The sequence below is a fragment of the Zootoca vivipara genome, chromosome 5, assembly GCF_965207765.1.
Source record: "Zootoca vivipara chromosome 5, rZooViv2.hap1.1, whole genome shotgun sequence".
Classification (NCBI taxonomy): domain Eukaryota; kingdom Metazoa; phylum Chordata; class Lepidosauria; order Squamata; family Lacertidae; genus Zootoca; species Zootoca vivipara.
In genome coordinates, this window is record NC_142588.1 from 1,319,181 (window position 1) to 1,342,810 (window position 23,630).

Genomic DNA, 23,630 nt, shown 5'->3' on the forward strand with positions numbered 1-23,630 from the left:
GATTATAGATAACATGCTTGGAGAACACTGGAAGCTCTGTTCACAGTGTAGGAGAATGCAAGAATCCTGCCTTGTGAATGCCTGGAAGTGGGCCAGGAACAGCTCAGGAGAGGACGAGGTCAAGCTGGAACGGATTCCACTTCCAAGGGCAATTTCCAGCTCCATGGTCAGCCACAGAAGTCCCCTGACACTGAAAGTTCAAGTGGATGGAAAGTGATACCGTAGTTGTACAATAAGGAAATCTCACTCCAATCCGGAGCTCATTGCTAGGAGGAATGGTTGAGTTTGGAGTCACTCATACCAAGCTAATGACACCTCAAGGCATTGTTTTCCCCTTCAGAGGCTATCCCACGAAGCCATAAACTGGAAATGTATTTATTTATTTATTTATTTATTTATTTATAAAATTTGAACACCACCCTTCATCCGTAGATCTTAGGGCAGTTCACAACATAAAATTACAATATAAAAAAGCACACGTCAAGGTACTTTTGCAAGAAACTTCTTAATGGAGAGGTCATCATATAATAAGCTTTTGTCATATGAATTTACTAGCCCCAACCTTTGCAGGGACTGGCATTGAGCGGCGCTTGCTCCTTAGATAGCAATTTCAGTCTGTGTGTGCAGATGTTGCACCTAATACAGTGGTACCTCTACTTACGAATAACTCTACTTACGAATGTTTCTACTTACGAATGGAGCTCCGTCCGCCATCTTGGATTGATAGGATTTTTTTCTACTTACGAATTTTTTCTCCCAATGCATTCCTATGGGATTCGACTTACAATTTTTTTCTACTTACAAATGTGCGTTTGGAACACATTAAATTCGTAAGTAGAGGTACCACTGTACATAGATAGGCCATCTGTCTATCTGCCTTTCCCCCAAGACAAATGTAAGCAGGGCCTACTTTCAATCAAAGGTGCATGGGTAGGACTCAGGTCGACTTTTTTGTGCATTTGCCTGCTATTATGAAATACTTAGAAGCAACGGCCAAAGACTTTCCTAGTTGTCTCTTCTGAGGATCAAACAAGACATGATGCTAAATGTGTCACTTGGAAGTTCATCAAGGTTTGAAAAAAATGAATAGGCATGAGGGACAAGCGGTTTTCCCTGGAACCACCAGTGCACGGGCAGGGGAAGTTTAACTCTTATAAGTTCTTGTCCCAGTGATCCCAGCCCTTTCCTTGCTGCTGTTAGCCTTGGGCAGGGGGAAGTCCCATTGTCACCAACAGTAGGGTGTAGGTGGCAGTTTTCATCAGGATCATGACATCAGGAAGAAAGGTTAGGCCTCCTGGATGCACTGTGGTCCCACGGTACCCTATGCATCTTTGTTAAAAAATCTGCTATTGGTGCCTCAATGAATCATAGAATCATAGAGTTGGAAGAGACCACAAGGCCATCCAGTCCAACCCCCTGCCAAGCAGGAAACACCATCAAAGCATTCCTGACAGATGGCTGTCAAGCCTCCGCTTAAAGACCTCCAAAGAAGGAAACTCCACCACACTCCTTGGCAGCAAGTTCCACTGTCTAACAGCTCTTACTGTCAGGAAGTTCTTCCTAATGTTTAGGTGGAATCCTCTTTCTTGTAGTTTGAATCCATTGCTCCATGTCCGCTTCTCTGGAGCAGCAGAAAACAACCTTTCTCCCTCCTCTATATGGCATCCTTTAATATATTTGAACATGGCTATCATATCACCCCTTAACCTTCTCTTCTCCAGCCTAAACATGCCCAGCTCCCTAAGCCGTTCCTCATAAGGCATCATTTCCAGGCCTTTGACCATTTTGGTTGCCCTCCTCTGGACATGTTCCAGTTTGTCAGTATCCTTCTTGAACTGTGGTGCCCAGAACTGGACACAGTATTCCAGGTGAGGTCTGACCAGAGCGGGATACAGTGGTACTATTACTTCCCTTGATCTAGATGCTATTCTCCTATTGATGCAGCCCAGAATTGCATTAGCTTTTTTAGCTGCTGCATCTCACTGTTGACTCATGTCAAGTTTGTGGTCTACCAAGACTCCTAGATCCTTTTCACATGTACTGCTCTGAAGCCAGGTGTCTCCCATCCTGTATTTGTGCCATTTATTTATTTTTTGCCCAAGTGTAGTACTTTACATTTCTCCCTGTTAAAATTCATCTTGTTTGTTTTGGCCTAGTTGTCTAATCTGTTATGGTCATTTTGAAGTGTGATCCTGTCCTCTGGGGTATTAGCCACCCCTCCCAATTTGGTGTCATCTGCAAACTTGCTCAGGATGCCCTCAAGCCCATCATCCAAGTCATTGATAAAGATGTTGAATAAGACTGGGCCCAAGACAGAACCCTGTGGCACCCCACTAGTCACTACTCTCCAGGATGAGGAGGAGCCATTGATGAGCACCCTTTGGGTTCGGTCAGCCAGCCAGTTACAAATCCACTGAATGGTAGCATTGTCTAGCCCACATTTTACCAGCTTCTTTACAAGAATATCATGGGGCACCTTGTCAAAGGCCTTGCTGAAATCAATGTTAAGCATTTATTTTCATGTGTGGTGTCTTGTGTGGTTTGGCCCTGAGTGTTTAAAGGGACATTAATGTAATTTTAAACATGCACTTCCCAAGTGATTGTGGAAGTCGCATGGGTTGAACACACCATGGAGAATCAGCTGCAGGGAAATTGTGCCTTTAAATGTACACTTCTGTGAATAGTAGCATGTACTGCATATTTTAAAAACACAAAGGGTTCTATGTGACAGAATTTGCCCTTAGCAAGTATCACTGTATTCTTAATAAAAAATAATTGATGGTGTTAGCTTAAAAGGCAGTAGCCTAATTATTAAAATGCCAGAAAAAGTTGCTCTTTACAACCTTACAGAGATTTCCTATCTGCTTCTTTAGTCCATAGACACCACTGACCCGCCGGAAAGCAATATTTCTCCTCCTCTTTCCCAAAGCTCAGTGCAAACGAGCCTGGCGGCCGCCAATACACAACACTGACCCACCGGAAAGCAATATTTGGCAAGTGTTTCTTACAGTCATAATTATAATATAGGGCGGCACAGAGTTAATTTTTTTAACTTTTTTAATGGTGGTGTGCCTCGTGATTTTTTTCACGGAACAAGTGTGCCGTGGCCCAAAAAAGGTTGAGAAACACTGCTTTATTCATACTTCAAAAGCAAGAAAAAAAACCCAGCCAAACTGATTTAGTTATTCACAGAGGATAAGGCTGTGGAAATGCCTTTGAAAGCTGAAATCCATCAAAATGAAAAACTCATGAATGTTTTAGCCAGGGAACATAGGTGTGAAAGGGTGGGTGGGTGTTATCCTCATAAGCGCTTGACAGCAGTCAAGCCAGCATTCATACTTCTTCAAAGCACTGCATAGGATATCTCTTCAAAGAAACTTAAGGAAGCCAAACTTAGCCGTTTAAAATAGACTTCTTGCCAATCGCTCCACTTCCTGCTTGGAGATATACACACATTAAACTCAGGTAGCTAAGCACATACCCCTTTGAAAGTGAAACAGGGCCACCCAAAAATAAGGGTGTGCCCATACTCAGGGGACTCCCTAGGTATGCAGAAATATGTAGGTTGGTGGTTTTTTCTTTAAACGTTTCTTTTGTGTAGCTACATTTCAGTGGAACTTGCAGAGGAGAACTTCCTGTTACATTGTGCCCTATCTGCCAGGGATGCTATAGCTGAGACTCCAGCATTGCAGGGGGTCAGACTAGATGACCTCAGGGTCACTGCCATCTCTAAATTAACCAGGGGAGGGGCTTAGCTCAGGTATAAAGTGCATCTTCCTGAGTTTGCTGGCCCAGTGGTCTGACTCAGTATAAGGCAAGTTTTAGGGGAAACACCAGGGGCAGAGCACCTGGTTTGAATGCAGAAAGTCTCAGCCCCTGGCTTCCCAGTTTAAGGTCTTGTATCACAAGATTGGCAAAAACCTCAGCCTGGGCCATTTTGCTTTAGGTGAGCTTTCCATTAGCTGCTATAAGTTTTTGACTCCGTGGTTTTTAAATCTGGCATAGTCTCTCATGCTTTTATACTTTGAGATACGCTGCCTTCTGTGTGCATGCACATGTTAAGGAAGAATAAAAATGATCTTGAATAAATAAAGAGCTAATGCTGGTTAGAAAAAGCTGTCTTGGACTGATTTGGTATGTCTTTGAGATTTTCCGCCTCAGGCACCAGAAAGCTGTTGACTTCCCCCACTAAATAAAGCACATGGCAGAGAATAAGCAGGTGAGCCCTGCCTTCTGCAAAACTTCCAAGCATCCTACCTGAGTTCAGGTCATATCATAGAACTGTGTCTAGCAAAGGACTTGGGGAGGCAGCCCTTTGCATTTGGGTAGAGTAATTTAACTCCTTCCTGCTGGGCCCCCTGACTTCCAGTTAAGGGGCTTCCAGTTAAACTATGAGACACCCAGCAAGTTCTAATTCTGACGAAACATCAAACTATATGTAGCAGATTACAGGTGTTTTTTTATCATCCCTGTATGCCACAACAATGTTGCATGTGTGCTTTGTTTTTAACAGAGCTATCATTCTGAATAGCTGTAAACAGCATGTGTGTGTTTTCATTGCACATTTAAAGCACTTGTTACAGCTCCTTATCACCTGCAAGTCTGTTGCCACATTGCATGAAAGAATCAATAAAACATTAAAGAGGGAAAACGTTTGCTTAGATTTCCCTAAGTAAAGTAGAACCAACTCTCACTTTGAAAACAATCTCTGCAGGCGACTTTAGTGATTCTTCCTTGTTACAAACAACCAGGCAAGTGGCTACAGTATTTACAAACCTGAGGTAATCGCTCAGTTTCTGGATTTAAAAGTCCACATTATTCATTTAGAGTCTGCCTACTCCCGTGCAGCAATTGGACCTGAAATAGTGATCACAGGACAACATGCAGTGGCATCATTAAACAACTTGCAAGGGGTGCTTATGCATGTATATACAAATGGCTACAAATTTTCCACATTTAAAATTTTAGAGGAACAATCCATTCCCAGGAAATTCTGGAAGATCTATGGCAATAGTTGGCCAGAAAGGAATTGTGCAGGTGGTTGTGGCTGTAGATTGTGCCGAGACAAGAAAGGCTGTGACTCTTTTTGAAAGCTTTTCCTATCCTTTTGTCTCTGGGCCGGGAAAAGGTTTGCCAGCTTCATTTCTGCATGTAGATTTCTGTATTTTAGAATTTCTGTTTTTTTGGAAGCCGCCCAGAGTGGCTGGGGGAACCCGGCCAGATGGGCGGGGTATAAATTAAAAATTTTTTTTTAAAAAAGTGAGGCTGCTGTTAAAGGCACAGGATAGCTCAGCTGGTTAGAGTCATAGCTGCCAAGTTCTCCCTTTTTTTAAGGGAAATTCCCTTATGCTGAATAGGCTTCCTCGTGAGAAAAGGGAAAACTTGGCAGCTATGGTTAGAGTGTGCTGCTGATAACCCCAAGGTTGCAGGTTCAAGCCCCGCATATTCCTGCATTGCAGGGGTTTGGATTAGGTGGTCCTCAGAGTACCTTCCAACTCTGCGATTCTATGATTATCTCACTTTACTACTGATCTTCACAAAAAGGAATAAGACAAAATAATTGTTTAGTTTATTGGAAGTGTTTCAGGGCATCCCTGAAAATGTAAAATTGACATCCTTAATATGGTTGCCACAAGTTAAAAAAAAAACTTTTCTCTAGCTAATAACTGGGAGGGGGGATGTCTATGGTTATAACTTTATCCAAATTAGCACAAACCCAAACCCTTGCATTGCACTGACACCTAGTGGTCTATGGCAATAGTGCAACATCCTGAGAACCACGATGGGGCATTGCATCCTGTACAAAATGTGGGAAGTGTTTGGAATATAGGGTTATCTCCTACACAATGAGACTATTGGACTACGGCATGGCTTTATCTACAACATGGTGGCCTTTTGTGTGAGTGAGTTTGTGAACATGTGTTCCCTCCAAGGAGCTCTGGGTGGCAGATATGGCACTCCCCCTCCCCCTTTTTACCCTTGCACAGCCTTAGGAGGTAAAGTAGGCCGAGAGAAATGACTGCTCCCAAATCACCCCATGAGCATCGTGGCTGAGTGGGGATTCAGACCTGGGTCTCCCTTGCCCTTGTCCAGGACTCCAGTGCCGCTGCACTATCTTGGCTACGAATGTCATGGAATCACAGGGTTGTAGAGTAGGACGGTACCACGAGGGTCATCTAGTCCAACCCCCTGCAATGCAGGAATCTTTTTGCCCAAAATGGGGCTCAAACCCACAATGCTGAGATGAAGAGTCTCATGCTCTACTGACTGAGCTATCGTGTCAAGACCAGGAAGTGCATATTTAGATCAAGCAGAAACAAGGGATTGGCTCACTGCTATCCACAGACCAGGCTGGAACTGTTTGCATTTCCTCCCTCCATTCATTTCCTGCACCAGTATTCATTCATTCATTCATTCATTCATTCATTTAACTTCTATCCCGCCTTTAATTCGAGGATCACAAGGAACCAGAACAGAATCCACAAGGTTTCTCATTCAAATCCTGCAGAATGTGACACACAAGCTGTAATTAAACAATGCACGTCCCTGACAGCAATTAAGGACACCAGCCTCACTTTGCAATGATGGATAGCTTAAGTCTGAAATGTTGATGTTTGTGCCCCCCCCCCAATATATTTCTCAGGGTGTTCATGAATCCAAAGGGGTGACCGAAGACTATTTGAAACTGGAAACCCTGCTGCAGAAGGTTGTTTCTCCTTACTTGGGCACCTATGGCTTGTATTCCAGCGATGGGCCTATCCCACACTCATCCTGCATTTTAGGTAACGTTCACACCATCTTCTAAAACACAGTATGTCCATTGAAGTGCTTTTTTGTCCACAAAACATGGTGTCATTCTCTGGCTGGGACTGCACAACTATACCAAAGTTAGGCATCTGTGTAAAATGTCCTCCGTAACCAGGATACCTAGGAGATTTCTCTTGGATAATAAACTAGAGGCAGGACCTTTGTGTCAATGTGACTTCTTTGCTGGAAGACAGCAGGGGTTGTCTGAGGTAAGCAAAATATGCACTGTAAAATCTCCCTCCATGAACTTGGCCCAGGAGGTTTCCCAACTCCAAGTTGGTACGGTAGGCTAGGCTAGATAACGTCATGCCAAACTAGGGCTAACATTCCGTGTGTGCTGGAAAAGAGCCTCGGATATTTTCTGACACTGGTACAAGGATGTGGGAATGGCACTGCGGTGCCTCCGTGGTTCAGAAATGCAGAGTGCTTCCAACTCATGAAGAGCAATGGACTGTTCTGTCTACGCGGTTGACTATTCCTGAGAGGAAATGAACCTTCTTTTCCACAAGACACTTCCCCTGCTCTCAGACTGGGGTGAGTTTGGGAAGCTGTCTGTTGGACAAAGTTTCCATAATAATTTTACCCCCCAGTTGCCTTTAATTTAGGGGCTGTGACCTCTGACATGGCAAACCAGTAGTGCTGCTGCGTTTCCTTTCCCCCTTTTCTGCCACTGATTGTCAGGTAAATGTTAGGGATACATAGCAAAAGAGTCAGAAAGGTGAATCTACAACATCACCAGCTTTTTTCTTATTTGCCATCATTTGTTAAGACAGATTCCAAAGTAATTTCCAGAAATAAACCTACAAACATCCTAGCTAGACAGGATGTAGAAGGAAGTAAAAAACGCTTAAAAAGAAAAGGGCTCCTATGTCAGCTCCTCTATTTAAAGGCAGATTCTGCTTGTGGAAAAGATGCTCAGTCTATACCCTTTTTGAAAATAATTTCACCTGCAAGAGAAGGAGCTGCTATTTGCTCCTTTGCATGTGACAGCTTTGAACTGCTGCCTCCTTGTGGCTATTTTGATGAAACAGCACTCAGCTGAACAGCCTCAGCTGCCTGAAAGTTGTGACCACTGTCATCTCACTCACCTAAGCTCTTCAAGGAAGAACAGGACTGAATATACTTTTCTCCCCCAAAGAGGAAATTGTTAATAGGCGTTAGAAAATTCTCTGAAACTGATGGAGAGATCACTTGACCTTAGTCTGAGAAGGCTTGGAGTCATGGAATTGTAGAGTTGGAAGGAACCCCTGGGGTCATCTAATCCACCCCCCTCATTGCAGGAATCTCAACACGCAGTCCTCCCATCCAATTTGGGATCTCTGTGTCCAAATAATCTATACTGTAAGGCACTGTGAGATGTTGTGGCCGTCTCCAAGCTGAGAGTCTCTAGGCTGATCTGCCATAATGGCAGGGGGGGGCAGAAAGGTTTTTGTTGCTACTGCTGCACATGCCCTAGGGAGGTAAGTGGAAGAGCCTGAGGAGAAGCAGAAGATGCTGAGGCCAAGAAGGGAAGGAGGCAGAGACCTGAAATGGCAACTCATCAAGCACATAAAGCCAAGTGTCTGAACCTGACCAGGCAAGTTTAGGAAAGAATGGGTTTGAAGAGTGAGGAAGAAAAGGGGAAGAGTCCAAATATGTAGGGGGTAATTGGGGTGGGAGAAGAGGTGCTCATGACAGAGGTGAGGCTAAGCCTGATGTTTACATATTGATTTGAAGCAACTGTCCAAATACTTGACCACAGGCCTCTCACGGTGGTACAGTAGTAGCAGTGATGGTAATGATGCTCACAAGAAAAGTGTAGGGTTGTGTGCAGGTTTTAACGGGTCTTTTTGTTTGTTAACAGAAAAACGTTTCTTCCGGCGATCCAAATCGGGCGACATCCTGACCAAGAACCCTGTGGTGAGATCCAAAAGTTACAACAATCCTTTGCTGACTCCAGTAGCTGAGTACGAAACGGAGGGTGTGGCCCCCAATGGCACTGGCATCCGAAGGCACTCTGTTTCTGAAATGACTTCCTGCACAGAGATGCAGGGCTACTCCAACCTCACAACCATCACAGACAATGGCTCCAAGACCTCCATGATCACCATGAAGAATTCACAGTCGGGAGAGTCAGAGAGGCTTTCTGCCAGCTCAGCGCAGTGCCCCAGCAACATCAATGCGCCTGAGCAACACAAGGGACTCTTTTACCCAAGAGATGACCAAAAGAGAGCATTTGAGCTGGCCAGAGACTCAGACTTGATTGCCATAGCCCCTACAGCCAGTCCTGAAAATATAGTGGACCAAATTTTGGAGTCTATTGAGTCAGATTCTGATGGGATTTTCATTGATTTCAGCCATAGCTGCTCAAGTTCATCAGGGTACAATGTGGATGTGAGCAGGCAGAGCCTTGTCTGAAGCACTCTGATAAGAATCCTAGTTTGTGCTTAGGAACACAGGATAACTGAAGGGTGCGAGGGGGTCATATGAAATTCTTGAGCAGCAAGAAATTCAGATAAAGACAATGCCCCTCAGACCAGAATGACATAGGAGGGACACACGGGGGGGGGGGTGGATCATTGTGATTTAGATAATGGTAATACCACTGAACCTCAGTTGTGGGAAAGTGTCTCTGTCTATTCCACAGACTTCAGTGGAGCTTGGGCAGGTTGCACCAGCTGCCGGCCAAACCCGCGAAAGCAACACCATTCCAGCAAAGGCCAATCTGGGGGGAAGGTGCTACATGGGGGACAGGCAAGGGAGCACGAACCTGGGGGTCTGCAGTCTGCCTCTGCCATGTTGCTACTGCTGCCTACTCCCTGGATCAAGAGGCCAGAGGAAAACCTACAGTGAAGGACCTGGTGGAATAGTGGGCTGGGTAGCTGTGTCCATGTGCTATAGTGCACACACAACTAGTAGTCTCTCGTTCTCTGGACTGGACTTGTGGCACACTTTCCTTAGAGGAATCCTGCCTTCTTCCCCCACTTAGGCCTGGAGTGTGTACATTGCCTCCCTGCCATCAACGCTCCTCCCGCATGGTTGTGTTCCACAGTGCAGCGACAGCATCAGTAAAAAGTAAAAAATCGCAGGTGCGATTACTCGTTTGGAAAGTAATCATGTCATTCCTCTAGCCCAGGCATCCCCAAACTTCAGCCCTCCAGAAGTTTTGGACTACAATTCCCATCTTCCCCGACCACTGGTCCTCTTAGCTAGGGATCATGGGAGCTGTAGGCCAAAACATCTGGAGGGCCGCAGTTTGGGGATGCCTGCTCTAGCCTATGTGATTCCTGTTGATGGAGCTTATCAATGTGATTTGGGGTCTTAAGTAGATGGAAGTGGTCCTTGCAACAAACGGGAAGCATATGAATTGGGCTGGAGGATTTGAGTGCATGAGAATCTCCATGTTTTCCAATTTTATGCTTTAACATAAAGCTGTAGGAAGAAGTTTCAGAATAAACAAGGTATTTGAGGTGTGGGAGAATTCCATGCCAGCATTGCAAAGGGGGGAAAGGGATGCATCCTCAAGGGCTGCCCCATCTGTGGCGCGAACAAGCAGCGAAGCAGTGTGGACCAAACACTGTGAATCTGATGCCCTGGAAAAGCAAACCAGGGGCAGGCTTGTGGGCTCATGTGCACTACTTGGCTTATTGCTGGATTACTCACACCCCATAGTGCCTATCTGACAGCCCTCTGGAAACCTGTGCCAAATTAGTGACAATTAACTTAAGCCTCATTCATTTTAATTGGATTGGGGCCATTAAATTCGAAGTAAAGTGTGGAGGTATCTGTGGTCCTTGATCTGTGAAGACCCATTCATAGTTCTGAAGTCATCATCTAATGTTGCGGTCATCTTGAGCATGCATGTGTGAACCGGCCTGCAACACAAACCTGAGAATGCACCATGTGACTATGCCCTTAGACTTCTTGCTGTCTTTGTCTCCTTTCCCACCCCTGCTATTAAATCCTTTTGGATGGCAACAGCCACCGCCACCGCCTGCCACATACTTTTGGGGTTACTTACAAACACTTCCATAAAAGCAAAAGCTAGGTTCTTTGAAGAATAACATTTATTTAGGATTCAGAAGTCAGCAAAGTTTGTTTTAATTTTAAAAAGATTGTGCCAGATAATAGTAAAATCTTATGATTTATCATGACCATTTTGGTCGTTTTTCTCACTACATCAGCGCTACCTTTACCAATCACTGAGTGAAAGTTCTAAACAAAATTTAAATAAATAGCGTGCTGTATGAATAGCACTGTTGAGAGACCCCTTCCTGTGTGTTTTTTCTTACAAAACCAATAATTTTAAAAGCGTAATTCTTGAAATAATAGCCAGTTGCGTCTCATGAAGCACTGAAAGAAACTGCATTTTACTTGTGCTAACGGAAACTAAGTCCCCACTACCAATCTATACATATATATATATATAAATGTAAACTGGCCATGTCTGTTAGTATCCACTTTTCACCAAAACCACTTGACCGATTGCATTCAAATTTTGACACAATGCCGCATGCGAATATGAGAGTGACCCCGTACCATTTTCAAAGACAGAGGTCACACCTGTGTCAGGTAAAAAAAACCAAACCCCATGTTTCAAAACACACCACTCAGATGAAAATGCATGCTGGGAAAAGAACCAGGTTACAAACCAGCGCCCTCTAGCGGTGACTACACTGGTACTACACCTATAAAACCTTCCCTCTCAACAGCACCTCAGCTCCAGTTTACATACTAGGCCGAAACCTTTACAGACTAGGCCGAATGGAGGTACTGAGTCGCCTGAGAGGGGGTTGGGGGGAGGAGGGGACGGGATAGATCAGGACACAGTAGGACCAGTCACAGGGATGAGCCGGGGGTGGGGGGAGGAGGGGGTGTGATACGTCATGGGTTGGGACAGGGTGGGGGGAATCACAGGGATGGGGGTGGGGAGGAGAAGGGGGCGGGATACGTCATGGGTCGACACAGGGTGGGGGGGAATCACACAGATGAGCCACAGCAACGCGTGGCTGGGCCAGCTAGTCTATATATAGAAACCCATCTCATTCCTGATTTGTATATACTGTGTGTTGGGAAACTGGGCTTCAGGAAAACTCTCTTTGGTCCCACATTAGTGGGAGTGATGGGTAGCCATACCTGCAATTGCATGAAGTTGTCGTGAGCTCTGCTGGACGTGCTTCCCTTTCTCACAGTGTTCCTCAATAAATCCGAACAAGCATCTTGAGGATCTTTGGCCCTTCCACACTAGCAAGGGGGGAACAAAGCGAGAGGCATGATATAGCTCATCTCCTGAAGCTATTCTTTCCATTTCTTCCTCTGAATCACGCTCATAAGTAGAAAGGAGAGAGAGAGATTGAGATTCCTTTTTTCCTTGACCCCCATTTTCTGCTCTACTATTCCACAATTTGGATGCTGGATATATGTAAATCCCATGCAGCCTGCACTCTTCCTCCCTTTAATAATTGAGCCAGTGTACACACATCCTTAGAAGTGTTTAGCAAAGTGATTGAGAACTCCCGTGCATTCATAATCTGTGTGTACTGAATGCACCAGGTTACAACTTATTGTCTAGGTCAGTGGTTGGGAACCTGTAGCCCTCTAGATGTTGAACCACAACTCTCATCATTCCTGACCATTAGCCATGCTGATGGAAACGGGAGTCCAGTATCATCTGAAGGGCCACAGGTTCCACAGTGATGGCTGAGGACCTAACTCGGCTTCATTTAACCAATAACAGGAATGCCATTTGAATTACACTGAAAACATAATGCACCCACAGAGTTCTGTGGGATAAACCTTCAAGTACTACCCAGACTTTATTCTCTTCACCAGACTTTCCACCTTTTATCCAACCCCCCTCCACATTAGGAACTGAACTCACACAGAAGAAATTCTATACATAAATTAATGTAGCATAACTTTACAGACCTTTGTGGAATAATTTTAAAGTGAACTGAATACTTATTGCAAACAAACAGTTCGCACAACATTCATGTTTCTGGCAGAAGAAGAGTTTTGGCCAGCCTAAAAACCTGAATAGGGAAGAAGTTCACCAAGATTTTTAGGAATCTATATTACCATTTTGAAGAGGAGTGCGTAGCTTAGGAAACGGCCTTAGGAGCAAGGGGGTGCAGTGAAAAGAGCCATAGCTTGATACTAGATTGCATCCTTTGTATGCAGACTGTTCCAGGTTAAAGCCCCAACATCGCAACTAGATAGGATCTCAACTAGCAAGGCTGCGAGAAGCCTCTGTCTAACACCATGGAAAGCCACTGACTGCTAGAGTAATAAAGTAGACCAGGTTTATACTAGAGAAGGAGTGAGGATGGACCCTGAGAACTCTCAGAGGTGAGATCTGCACACCCCCTCTCATTAAACAACTACCGTATTTGGTTTGTCCACCTGCAGTCCTATCTAATTTTCATCAGAGTGAAATATAAAGCTTCCTGCAATTTTCATTTGTAAGGAAAAGAAAACAAGATTGTTCAAAGAAACAAGATTGTTCACTTAACATTCTTGTCTCTCTTTAGGATTTTGTAGGCCATGTTCAAGCTGCACCTCAGCACATGTGCTTCATAAATGGGAAACATTTGCTGCTAGAAGGCACCAACTTAATTACAGAACCTGATTACATGTCCACTCTTATCTGGGGAACAGAATAGTCCTGGGAATACAGAAGCTGCCAACATTTGTACAGTGGTACCTCGGGTTAAGAACTTAATTCGTTCTGGAGGTCTGTTCTTAACCAAAGGTACCACTTTAGCTAATGGGGCCTCCCGCTGCCACCACACCGCCGCCATGCGATTTCTGTTCTCATCCTGAAGCAAAGTTCTTAACCCAAGGTACTATTTCTGGGTTAGCGGAGTCTGTAACCTGAAGCATCTGTAACCCGAGGTACCACTGTATTGGGAAAGACCAGGAACGAACCAGCCCCCTTCCTTGGCTCCCTACATCCATATATTCAAAGATGATCTCAGAAGGCAGTTGTCATCACAAATGAGTGTTTTGTGAGGCTCCTCCTTGCCTCAGGTTTAGTATTTGAAATGGGAGTTGGGAGAGGGCAACTTTTCTGCCAGAGGTTTTCAGCTGCAGCAGCCAGGAATAAATGCTAATGCCCAAAGGTAATTATCAGTATATTGGGGTGGAATGTGTTAAATTTACCCACAGTCACATGTTATACGCGAACATGCATGTTAGTGTGCCATCAATGGAAGCATTTTTCAAAACAAAAAACATGAGCCCAGAGTGCTCTGGGAAGGTAAGCAAGCCTTTGTGCCAGGGGCGTACCCAGGATCAAAACTGGGGGGGGGGCAAGCCATGGTCGTTCAGGGGCAGGGCCAAGGCACGGGAGGGGTGGGGCCACGAAGTGGGAATGTGGGTGGGGCTACAGGGCCAGCGGGCCCGGCGACATCGTGGCGGCAGCAGTAGCGGCGGCCACCTTGTGCTTCTGGGGCTGGCAGCGTCGGCGGCTACCCTGCTTGGCTGGAGAGAACGGGAGGGTTGGGCAGGCGAGAGGGGGTGGCAGGGCGGGCGAGGCAAGGCACGGCCGCAGTCACGACAGCTCCGAGGCATTGCTGCATACCAGCATAATATTCAAACCATGTTGTGGGTTCAAGCCCCACCTTGGGGAAAATTCCTGCATTGCAGGGGGTTGGACTAGATGACCCTTGTGGTCCCTTCCGACTACAATTCTATGATTCTATTGATATATTACCATAGCATATGCATCATTCTGCTTTCTTGAATTGTCCTAGGCATAGCAGCCAACTCCTAGAGGCCTAGGTGCCTCTCCCCCCCCCCAAAAAAATACTGGTAAATTCTGTATTTGAAAGAGTCATCCCCCCCCATGTTGATGGGCTTTCTATGTGGGGCTTATCTCTCCCCACCCCCCACCCCCAGTATTTTATTAAGGATGGAAGAGGGAGGGAAGGAAGGAAGGAAGAAATAGAGAGAGGGATAACTCACATTTGTGGGTGCCTCTGGGTGACACTGTGATGCTGGAACTCTGCAGCAAGAGGAAGATACCGGTACGCCTGTACAGGAGCCTTGTAAGCAGCTTTCTCTCTGCTTGATTTACAGCAGGCACGTCCAACAGGTAGATTGTGATCTACCAGTAGATCACTGGATGTCTGTTGTCGATCACTGCTAGATCACTGGCACCCCTAAAAAAAGCTCACCCAAAATTTTCCTCCTCCCTAAAAAAAGCTGAACTATGACCTGAAGCCCTAAACAAAAATGGGCCTCCCTCCCTCCTAAAAGAAGCTCAACAAGTTTGACCTAAACCCAAAAAAACAGTGGGGTCTACATATGGCAAAGAGTCAAGTGCAGAATAAGGCATTTGATACTTCCAGAGTCCTTATACCTCTTAGGTAATGAGGATAAGCAAATTTACACACTCAGATGCACACTTGCTTCTGGGAACCCCGCATTCTTTGCTTGTGGGCTTCCCAGAAGTGAGTGTAACAGGCATGCTGTTTGTCTCCAGCACCTGATATTCAGAGGTACACTGCACTTAAACATAGAGGTTCTATCACTTCATTATTCTGACTAATTCCTTTTCAAGTAATTAAGGTTATTGCCAACAACACAAGCTGTGGATGCAAATTTTGAAAGTTAAATATGCATTGCATGAATATGTAGTAGTAGTAGTAGTAGTTGTTGTTTTGTCTGTCCTGCATCTTCCTGCTAATCAGTTGCTTTGGCCTGAAAACTGCCATTCTGGGTCTATCCAACTTACCTTCCCACCACAGACAAACTGTCCTTTAAGGCCATGGCAAATACTGTATTCTCTTTTGAATATGTGATTTCTCTTTGCTTACTTTGACAGATGAATCAACAGTGGCACAACCTGCCTGTTTCTACCCATCAACCTTCAATCCACTATGTTTCCGTGGATTGAACTAATCTGCTTTCTTTCCCGTTTCAGTTTCAGCTAATTGAAGTGCTATGAAATTATGGCTTTTAAAATGCTAATATGTATTGATTCAAATTACCGGCTGCCCTTAGTCTCTGCCTGTTCTATCAATGTCCAATGATCTTCTGCATTTCTCCTTAATTCAGCTGATCTTGGAATCTATGGACTTGTCCATAGACCTTCATCAGAAATACTGAGACTACAACTGTTTTTAAGCCTCTCCAAGAGGCAACACATTGCTGCTAACCATATTGGCCACTGGAATGCACCATAGCTCCAAACAAAAGCAGCAGGCAGCAACAGAAATGACTGAGGCCATGTACGCATTAGCTGCTTTAAATACAGCAAGGTCGCTTTTCCATGCTGCGTTTGAAATCACATTTGCATGTTGCTATACACACCAAAAAGGGGCATATCATAAAAAAAGAAAGGAAAAGAAAGGGGCACATCACCTGCTTGGTTCCTCCACGCTTGCAACCCTTCCTCCAAACTGTCGTGAAGATGTCATCTGTGCACATAGGCAACAACTGTCTCAAATGGAGCTTAACTGCGACTTGCGTTTTCTAACTGGATGGCAGCTGGTTTGAGAAAAAACACATCAAACAGCAGCATTTATCAAAAAACTGCAGAATAGATATGAATTGTGGCTAACGCCATGTGTATGAAGGATCAAATGCCCGTGGTGGGAGCGCACTGGAGCCAGAATAAATGGTAGTGTGTACATAGCCCTAAGACTCCGGACTCATGCACACTTCTGTTTTCCCCACCACTTTCTCCAAGGAAAACTCATGGCTTAGCACTGAATTGGAACAAACGGCAGCTGGGTTTCCTACTGATTGCCGTTCATTCCAGTTTAGTGCAAAAAGCAAATTTCCTGGGGGAAAGTGGCAAGGCAAAGGCAAAACCACTCAGATGCATGCCAATAAAACGAGCCCTCAGTCATGTAGAATTCTCTTGCCTAAAGGCAACTCGGAGAACTAGTTTATAGAATCAGCAGATCAAGGAGGCAGGCTTCTTTTCTGGACTGCACCACTCTCGGCTGCATGAGTGAGTTTGGGGCATGTTTGACTGCTCTCCCACCAGGGCTGGCTCAATACATGTTAGCACCTGAGGTGAACCATAGAATGCTCCCTGTCCCTGCCAAGGAAGAAAGGATGAGTGAAGATCTAGATGGGAAACAAGGGGGGAAATAAAGCTCAACATCGAGAACATGGCGAGGAATCAAAGGTCATCGTGGGCTGGATCTGAATCCTCCTGTGTGGGTACAGAGACCCCAAGAGACCCCAGAGGGCATTCCCTGCCTTTTCCTCCCTGGGTTGGGAGGAGACCAGCAGGGCCTCCTATCTGCAGAGCCTGCTGTAGAGACAGCATTGGGAGGGAGGCTGCCAAGGAAGCAGCAGATCTGGCCTCCAAGGAGTGTGCCACATCCATTGCTGCTGCTACTGTGTGTGCATCTCATTGAGTGAAATTAAGCTCAACTTTCTCCCCAGCGAGTAAGTTTTCTACCAACAAGGTTTTGATGTGGGGGTACATTCAACAGCCTCTCCTGAAGCAGTACTGTCCGAAAAAGATTGGATTCTACAAGTTGTATAAATTATTCCAGAGTACAAAAGGAGAGTGATCCAGCCTATTTAGTCTAGCAGGTATTCTAAATGAGGCACACTGAAGCAATCCCTCGGTCATTTTTACTAAGGGGTGCTTCAATAGGTGATATTATATTGTAATGGGTTTTACTATCACATTTCTGTGAATAGAGCTATCAGTGTGGGTCGCTTTAGGACAAAGCGTGGCCAGATTCTGGCACTTAACAAATAACAGCCTGGGATATTTACATGATGTGTTTCCATGGAAGCTAATCATTGGATGATTGCTTTCATAGCCGGGTCTTCACTGTATCTTCTGAATATGGCAAAACCAGACCTTTCCTGTTCCCTAGTTAAATATGTTGCAATCTTAAGGGTGTGCGACAGAAAGAAAAGCACAGTTTTGGAGAGAGAAGATGGTGCTTGGGGATACCTGCAAATGCAATCTGAAGTGGAACAGTAGATTAGGCTGTCTTTTGCTTTGTTTAAGTTTATGCTCAAGTTGCCTATCTGTCAATAAAGAAATAGTACTTCGGTTTAAGAACTTAATTTGTTCTGGAGGTCCGTTCTTAACCTGAAACTGTTCTTAACCTGAGGTCCCACTCTAGCTAATGGGGCCTCCCGCTGCCGCTGTGCCACCACCGCACAATTTCTGTTCTCATCCTGAAGCAAAGTTCTTAACCTGAGGTACTATTTCTGGGTTAGCGGAGTCTGTAACCTGAAGCATCTGTAACCCGAGGTACCACTGTATTTTTACAAAATGCCATAAGCCTCCAGTGACCCCTTTCCAAAGGAAACCAAACCCAAGTGGAACCATTTGAAGAAGTTGGTTGTGCATAGCAATGCTGTCAGGGAGAAGCAATGCAAAAAGTGAGATGAAGTGTGTAAAGCTGCACATTATTTTTGTGTCCTCTGTCTTTGTCAACAAACTATGTGTGATGGTCTCATTGTACAGGCGGGATCCCTGGTGTACAGCTTCCTTTTGGATGAAATGAGTGTATATCAAAACATGACTGAGGAATACCCTGGCTCAAGAATGGTCTGGGAGAGAACGATTGTCTAAGCATTTTATTAGCAAAATATCATCCAGGAGTGCGCTGGCAGAAGGTGATCTCATGGGAAAGAAGGGTATATCGTGCTTTGCTTTCTTTCTTAGAGGAAATGTAATGCTGGAGAAGTATACAAATTGAAGACTCCCTGGAGACTGAGCTATTTTATCTACAGCACAAAGATAGGGCAGGCAAGGTAATTGCAGCTGAACTGCCAGTGTCCCTCCTATGCTGTGGTTCAGCCTGGGAAGTTCGTATTCAAAGCCAGCTCATTCTCTCCTGTAGCTGAAAGAGCTGCCAGACAACACAATAGTTTGTGCAATGATGCTCAGTACCATCGTAAGATATTTCAGTTGGTGTGTAAAGTTAGTGGTGGCCTACTTGTTTGGCTTTTGGTTTTACTAGAATTCTTCTGTGGTCTACTTGTGTGTTTTGAATTTGCAAAGCAAGAGTGCATAATCAGGATTTCTCAGTGCTAAAGACACAATTAGGGACCCAGGTGGCGCTGTGGGTTAAACCACAGAGTCTAGGGCTTGCTGATTAGAAGGTCGGTGGTTCAAATCCCTGCAACGGGGTGAACTCCCGTTGCTCGGTCCCAGCTCCTGCCAACCTAGCAGTTCGAAAGCACCTCAAGTGCAAGTAGATAAATAGGGACCGCTCCGGCGGGAAGGTAAACGGCGTTTCCGTGTGCTGCTCTGGTTCGCTAGAAGCAGCTTTGTCATGCTGGCCACATCACCCGGAAGCTGTCTGCGGACAAACGCTGGCTCCCTCGGCCTATAGAGCGAGATGAGCGCCGCAACCCCAGAGTCGGACACGACTGGACCTGATGGTCAGGGGCCCCTTTACCTTTTAAAGACACAATTACAAAGTGCTAAGAGATCCTGAGTATGTGTTCAAGAACACAAGGAGTGCCTTCTTCAATCAAACCAAGGTCTACTTAGTCCAACCTTTTTTGCAAGAACCTTGGTGCTAGGTGGCCCATAGTTGTTTTTTATGACACTGTATTTCAAACTGCAGGCTCAAGATCTATCCCTTTGCAGGTCCACAAATCTCAGCCTAGCCCTGGATGTGAAGCCAGAGCAACCTTCCTCCTGCCTTGAACAGTGCTTAGTACACCTTCACTACCCCAATGCACACTCTCAGTACAAGACACGGGGGGCTAATCTGTGTCCCTCCCGGTTTATGGCATTCAGCAGCAGCAGAGCCATTTTCAGGAAGCAATGGAGAATGGGGAGTCACAGCCCCCCCTATGCCCTGAGTGGACGGCACACCCTGTTGCTGCAGTTACCACTCCCTCAGTGCTCCTCTCTTGCTGCTACATAACATTGTCAATCATGGGACCGGGTGGTATTCCTGACTGTGTCTAGTTTGGTCCAGCTTTCTCAAGCTGCTGCTTTATGGTTTATGATGAGCATCAATCATTTCAAAAAGACAGGCTCTTCAGTGGGTTTTTTGCAATTACAGCTGTGTGGCTAATATCTAACTCCCATGGTCCCAAACAAAGCTAATATTTTGGCTTGATAAATAGTTCCTGTCTACATTTGCATTCTTGCATAAATAGCACAAGTTACTTCTCAACAGGGTGAACAGCACTTTGCTGGTGATAAATGAAGAAACTGCTCTAAATCAACAAGCAGACTGAATGACATCACAAAGCAGAGTTGGCAGCAAAGATAATGCTACAGTCATAACCATTCATGCTTGTTTCTCCTTCCACAGGGGACGTCTCGGGAAACGGTATGTTTGCCATCAGCCATTCCCAGTTTGATATTTGATAATTGGTACTTGTGGTTTTTAGGCAAACCACAAGTTTTGGATGCCATCCAGCTGCTGAGTACATCAAAGTGTAGCTAAGCATTTCCAACTGCCCTTTCTACAGCAACCTGGTGCCTTCCAGATGTTTTAGACTGCAACTTGCATCATTCCTGATCAGTGGCTAGCTGGGGCTGGTGGGAGCTGACATCCAAAACATCTGGGAGCACCAGGTTGGAGAAGACTGGTTTATGGCACCTTCCACAGACTAAAACAAGTCCCATTTCCTGTCTACCGTGGAATGCCACTTACGGTATATCCCTCTTGAAGATTTCCAGCATACATCCAGACCCTTTGTCAACCCCTGTCCATTCTATTCCCACAGGGTTTTTTTCTTCTTCTAGCTGAGTAGCTCTTGCTCCACAGTGAGTAGTTGTCTGTTTAGTGCAATGGAATGGGATTACCACCTCTCTCCTCTGGCAGGGTAGTGTATGCAGTTCCAACAGGCAGAAATTCAACAAATAAAGCTTTCCCCATCCCTGCATATCTCTGCAGGGAAATCTGCAGCTATTGAATTTTTGTCAGATGTGCAGCACTTTAGGGCATAAAACCTGCCAGAAACAAAAGATGACAACCTTAGCTATAGGCATAATTTCCTCATAAGTGTACGAGATTTGCAGCTCTGCACTTTCCTTAACAGCCACCCACAATTCTTGGTATGTGTATACTTGTATTTGGCATGAGTTCCTAGGCATGTGGAGGGAAATTCAATGAGCTTGCTTTGCTGAGACCAGCAGATTATTCTTGGCTGGTCAAAAAGCCAATTGGTTGTGATTGCAGTTCCTATTAACAGCCTGGACTACTCAAGTGTATATCAATCAGCCCATCAATTACCAGCTTGCTTTCACTGACTCCTAGGTTCTGTTGGCCTTTTCATCTGTTTGTCAGTTTTTTTCTGTTCAGCATTCATCGCTGCAATGAGAATAGTAAAAAACCAGTCTACAGAACAGTGTTTAAACTCAATAAGCAGCACTTAAAGTAATTTTGGTTTCCAGCTACACCTTGGAATTTGACAGAATGCATATCAAGACAGCATAAACCTGAACCTAACTCTTGGGGTTAAATTTCTATGTCTATCAAAACACACCGCCTGTGCTGGAAGTGACTAGACTTGTTTGCATTGCATGGGAAGATAAATGCTGTGACTGTTAAAATGATTGGTCGCTGTAGCATTATAGCAAGGCCTATATAGCTTACAGCTGGTCACATTTGGATGATTGCAGCATTTATGATGATCTGCACATACGAATGGGCTGTCATAGATATTACATCACAGGCAGAACTTTCGTATGGCCTCATCTTGCCCATATCAATTGATATGCATGCATATGGAAATCAGGCCATAATGTTTTGGATATGTGGCAATGCAGCATGAAATGTAATTGATCAGTACTTAAAGTTTAAATGGTGGTGGTTTTTATTAAAAACCTGTACCAGTACCTTTCCACCCAGAAATGGAGTTTCATTTATTGCTGCAAGGTGACAGACATAAAATTGAGTGGGGTTTGTAGTCTGCTTTGGGGCTCAATATTAAGCACATATTTCAGCATGAGCTATAGGAAACCTCATCCACATTACAAGAAGTTATAATATAATTCTGTCTCATTTATTTAAGTGAAGTTAAAAGACCTTAATTCTAATTTCCATAGGTGAAGAGTGTTCTAGAAGCATGTAGTGTTTTATTGTAGCATCTATTTATTTAGAAAAAATACATGCAGAATAGGAAAGAAGAAGAAGAAGAAGAAGAAGAAGAAGAAGAAGAAGAAGAAGAAGAAGAAGAAGAAGAAGAAGAAGAAGAAGAAGTTTCCCACTTTATCACTACCCGAAGGAGTCTCAAAGCGGCTAACATTCTCCTTTCCCTTCCTCGCCCACAACAAACACTCTGTGAGGTGAGTGGGGCTGAGAGACTTCAAAGAAGTGTGACTAGCCCAAGGTCACCCAGCAGCTGCATGTGGAGGAGCGGAGACACGAACCATGTACCCACATATGAAGTGAGGAGGAGGAAAAGACTGTGGCTTCCAAAAGCAGAGATGTTATGGAATATGATATGTGCCTGATATGTGCCCCACCGCTTTCTTTTCTGAATAACTCCAGTTGGGCACTCAGAGGAAGCATCCAGGACTCCTCCTTGCCCTGTGCCACTCATCACTCCTGGTCATGCTTGACCCACATTCCTCAGTAGTATGACACTGATAAAATGTGCCCATTTTAATTAATGTTGGCTGCTATGTTTTATCTCTTGCATGATGATGAGTTGAAGCAAAGCTTTGAACATGATGGAATTTCACTTGCAAATCTGCTCTCAAAAGATGTTTCCCCTCTTGAAATGAAGCCTGATTGACAACAGCAAAAGAACTCAAGCCACTGAACTATTACATCTTGGATATGAGGGGGGCTTGTTTGTTTTTGTGGAAGGAGGGAATTGGTGGGGGGGCTTCCTCAATGAAATAAATGTTCTCAGTATGTAAATGCACAGGAGGGGAGGCAACGTTCCTATGCTTATTTACAGCAAATTTGACAGGCAGAAAACATTGACCGGGCAAAAATAATAATTTTTCTTCATAGTAAAGTCAAAAGCTGATACTGTAGTTATGAAGGTTGCACAAAATGCTTGACTTTAGATGTCCTCCCCTTCTCCATCAGTGGTTACACATAAGAAATGATTTCTTAACGATGTCTGGTTTCATTAGAACGGTAGCTAAAAACATTGTTTTAATCGACACATAGCACATCCTAGGAAAATAACAGAGAAAACTCCCTAACCAGGCAATTACCATATAAATAGGAATGCATAGATCATCCCTCGTATCAGCATCTTGCTTTTTGGTTGATGAAAATATGTTAATGGGCAAATGCAGCTTTTCTTTTGAATAATGACTTAATGCTTCTGTGAATTTCAGATTGTGGATTAAGCCCTTTCTGTGAAAAGTTTTAATATTTTTCCTATAGTTCACCAGCTGCCTTTGCTCAAGGAGGAAAAAAAGCCCCTGCATTTGGGGATCTTCAAACAACATGTGCTAGGATGCTGCGATGTGTGTGTGTGTGTGTGTGTGTGTGTGTGTGCGCGCGCGCGCATGCGCACCTGCCTGTGTGCCCATGCAGAAGTCTATTTAGGGAAAGGAAAAATATGAGCAGTCTGTGTTTATCTTTTCTTTCAGAAAGAATACTTACTATTTGATGGGACAGCAGGAAAGATGAACAGCATTGCATTTGACGGCTGCAATCAGTTTCTTTTATCACTCCTTGCAGGCCTTCTTGGATCCTTGCCATTTCCCCAACCAGCTGGACAGGAACCTTTGCTCATTTACATGATGTGCTTAAGATTTTGTATGATCACAGAGAGGAGAAAGACCAGTTTCTCTCTGTAGCTTAACTGTGTGCAAAGAATGAGATAGGAGGCAAAATTAATTAAACATCATTGTTACTTTCATGTACAAGTCCCATGAACTGAGCCCAGCAGTGATCCAGAGCAATGAACTGTTGTCA

General features: G+C 44.6%; 1 protein-coding gene and 1 long non-coding RNA gene across 4 annotated transcripts in view; one reads left to right on the forward strand and one right to left on the reverse strand.

Annotated features, from left to right (window-relative positions):
• Positions 1-11,053, forward strand: part of PRR5 (proline rich 5) — a 76,559-nt gene extending 65,506 nt beyond the window's left edge. For both annotated transcript variants that reach the window (XM_060275174.2, XM_060275172.2), the window contains exons 9-10: positions 6,644-6,782; positions 8,651-11,053. In XM_060275174.2, coding sequence (XP_060131157.1) covers positions 6,644-6,782; positions 8,651-9,204 — 693 coding nt within the window. In that variant the 3' untranslated portion in view covers positions 9,205-11,053. The remainder of the gene's footprint in view (positions 1-6,643; positions 6,783-8,650) is intronic.
• On the reverse strand, positions 66-23,582 carry LOC148685542 (uncharacterized). 2 transcript variants are annotated; one of them, XR_015950085.1, is made up of 5 exons: positions 23,316-23,575; positions 20,397-20,695; positions 14,752-16,278; positions 11,923-12,030; positions 66-190 (listed from the first exon to the last, which is right to left on the reverse strand). It is a non-coding gene; the product is annotated as an uncharacterized LOC148685542 (long non-coding RNA). The 2 variants fall into 2 exon arrangements; XR_015950084.1 differs by lacking the exons at positions 66-190; positions 11,923-12,030; positions 14,752-16,278 and having other exon boundaries at positions 18,334-20,695; positions 23,316-23,582.
• Positions 23,583-23,630: the final 48 nt, after the last annotated feature.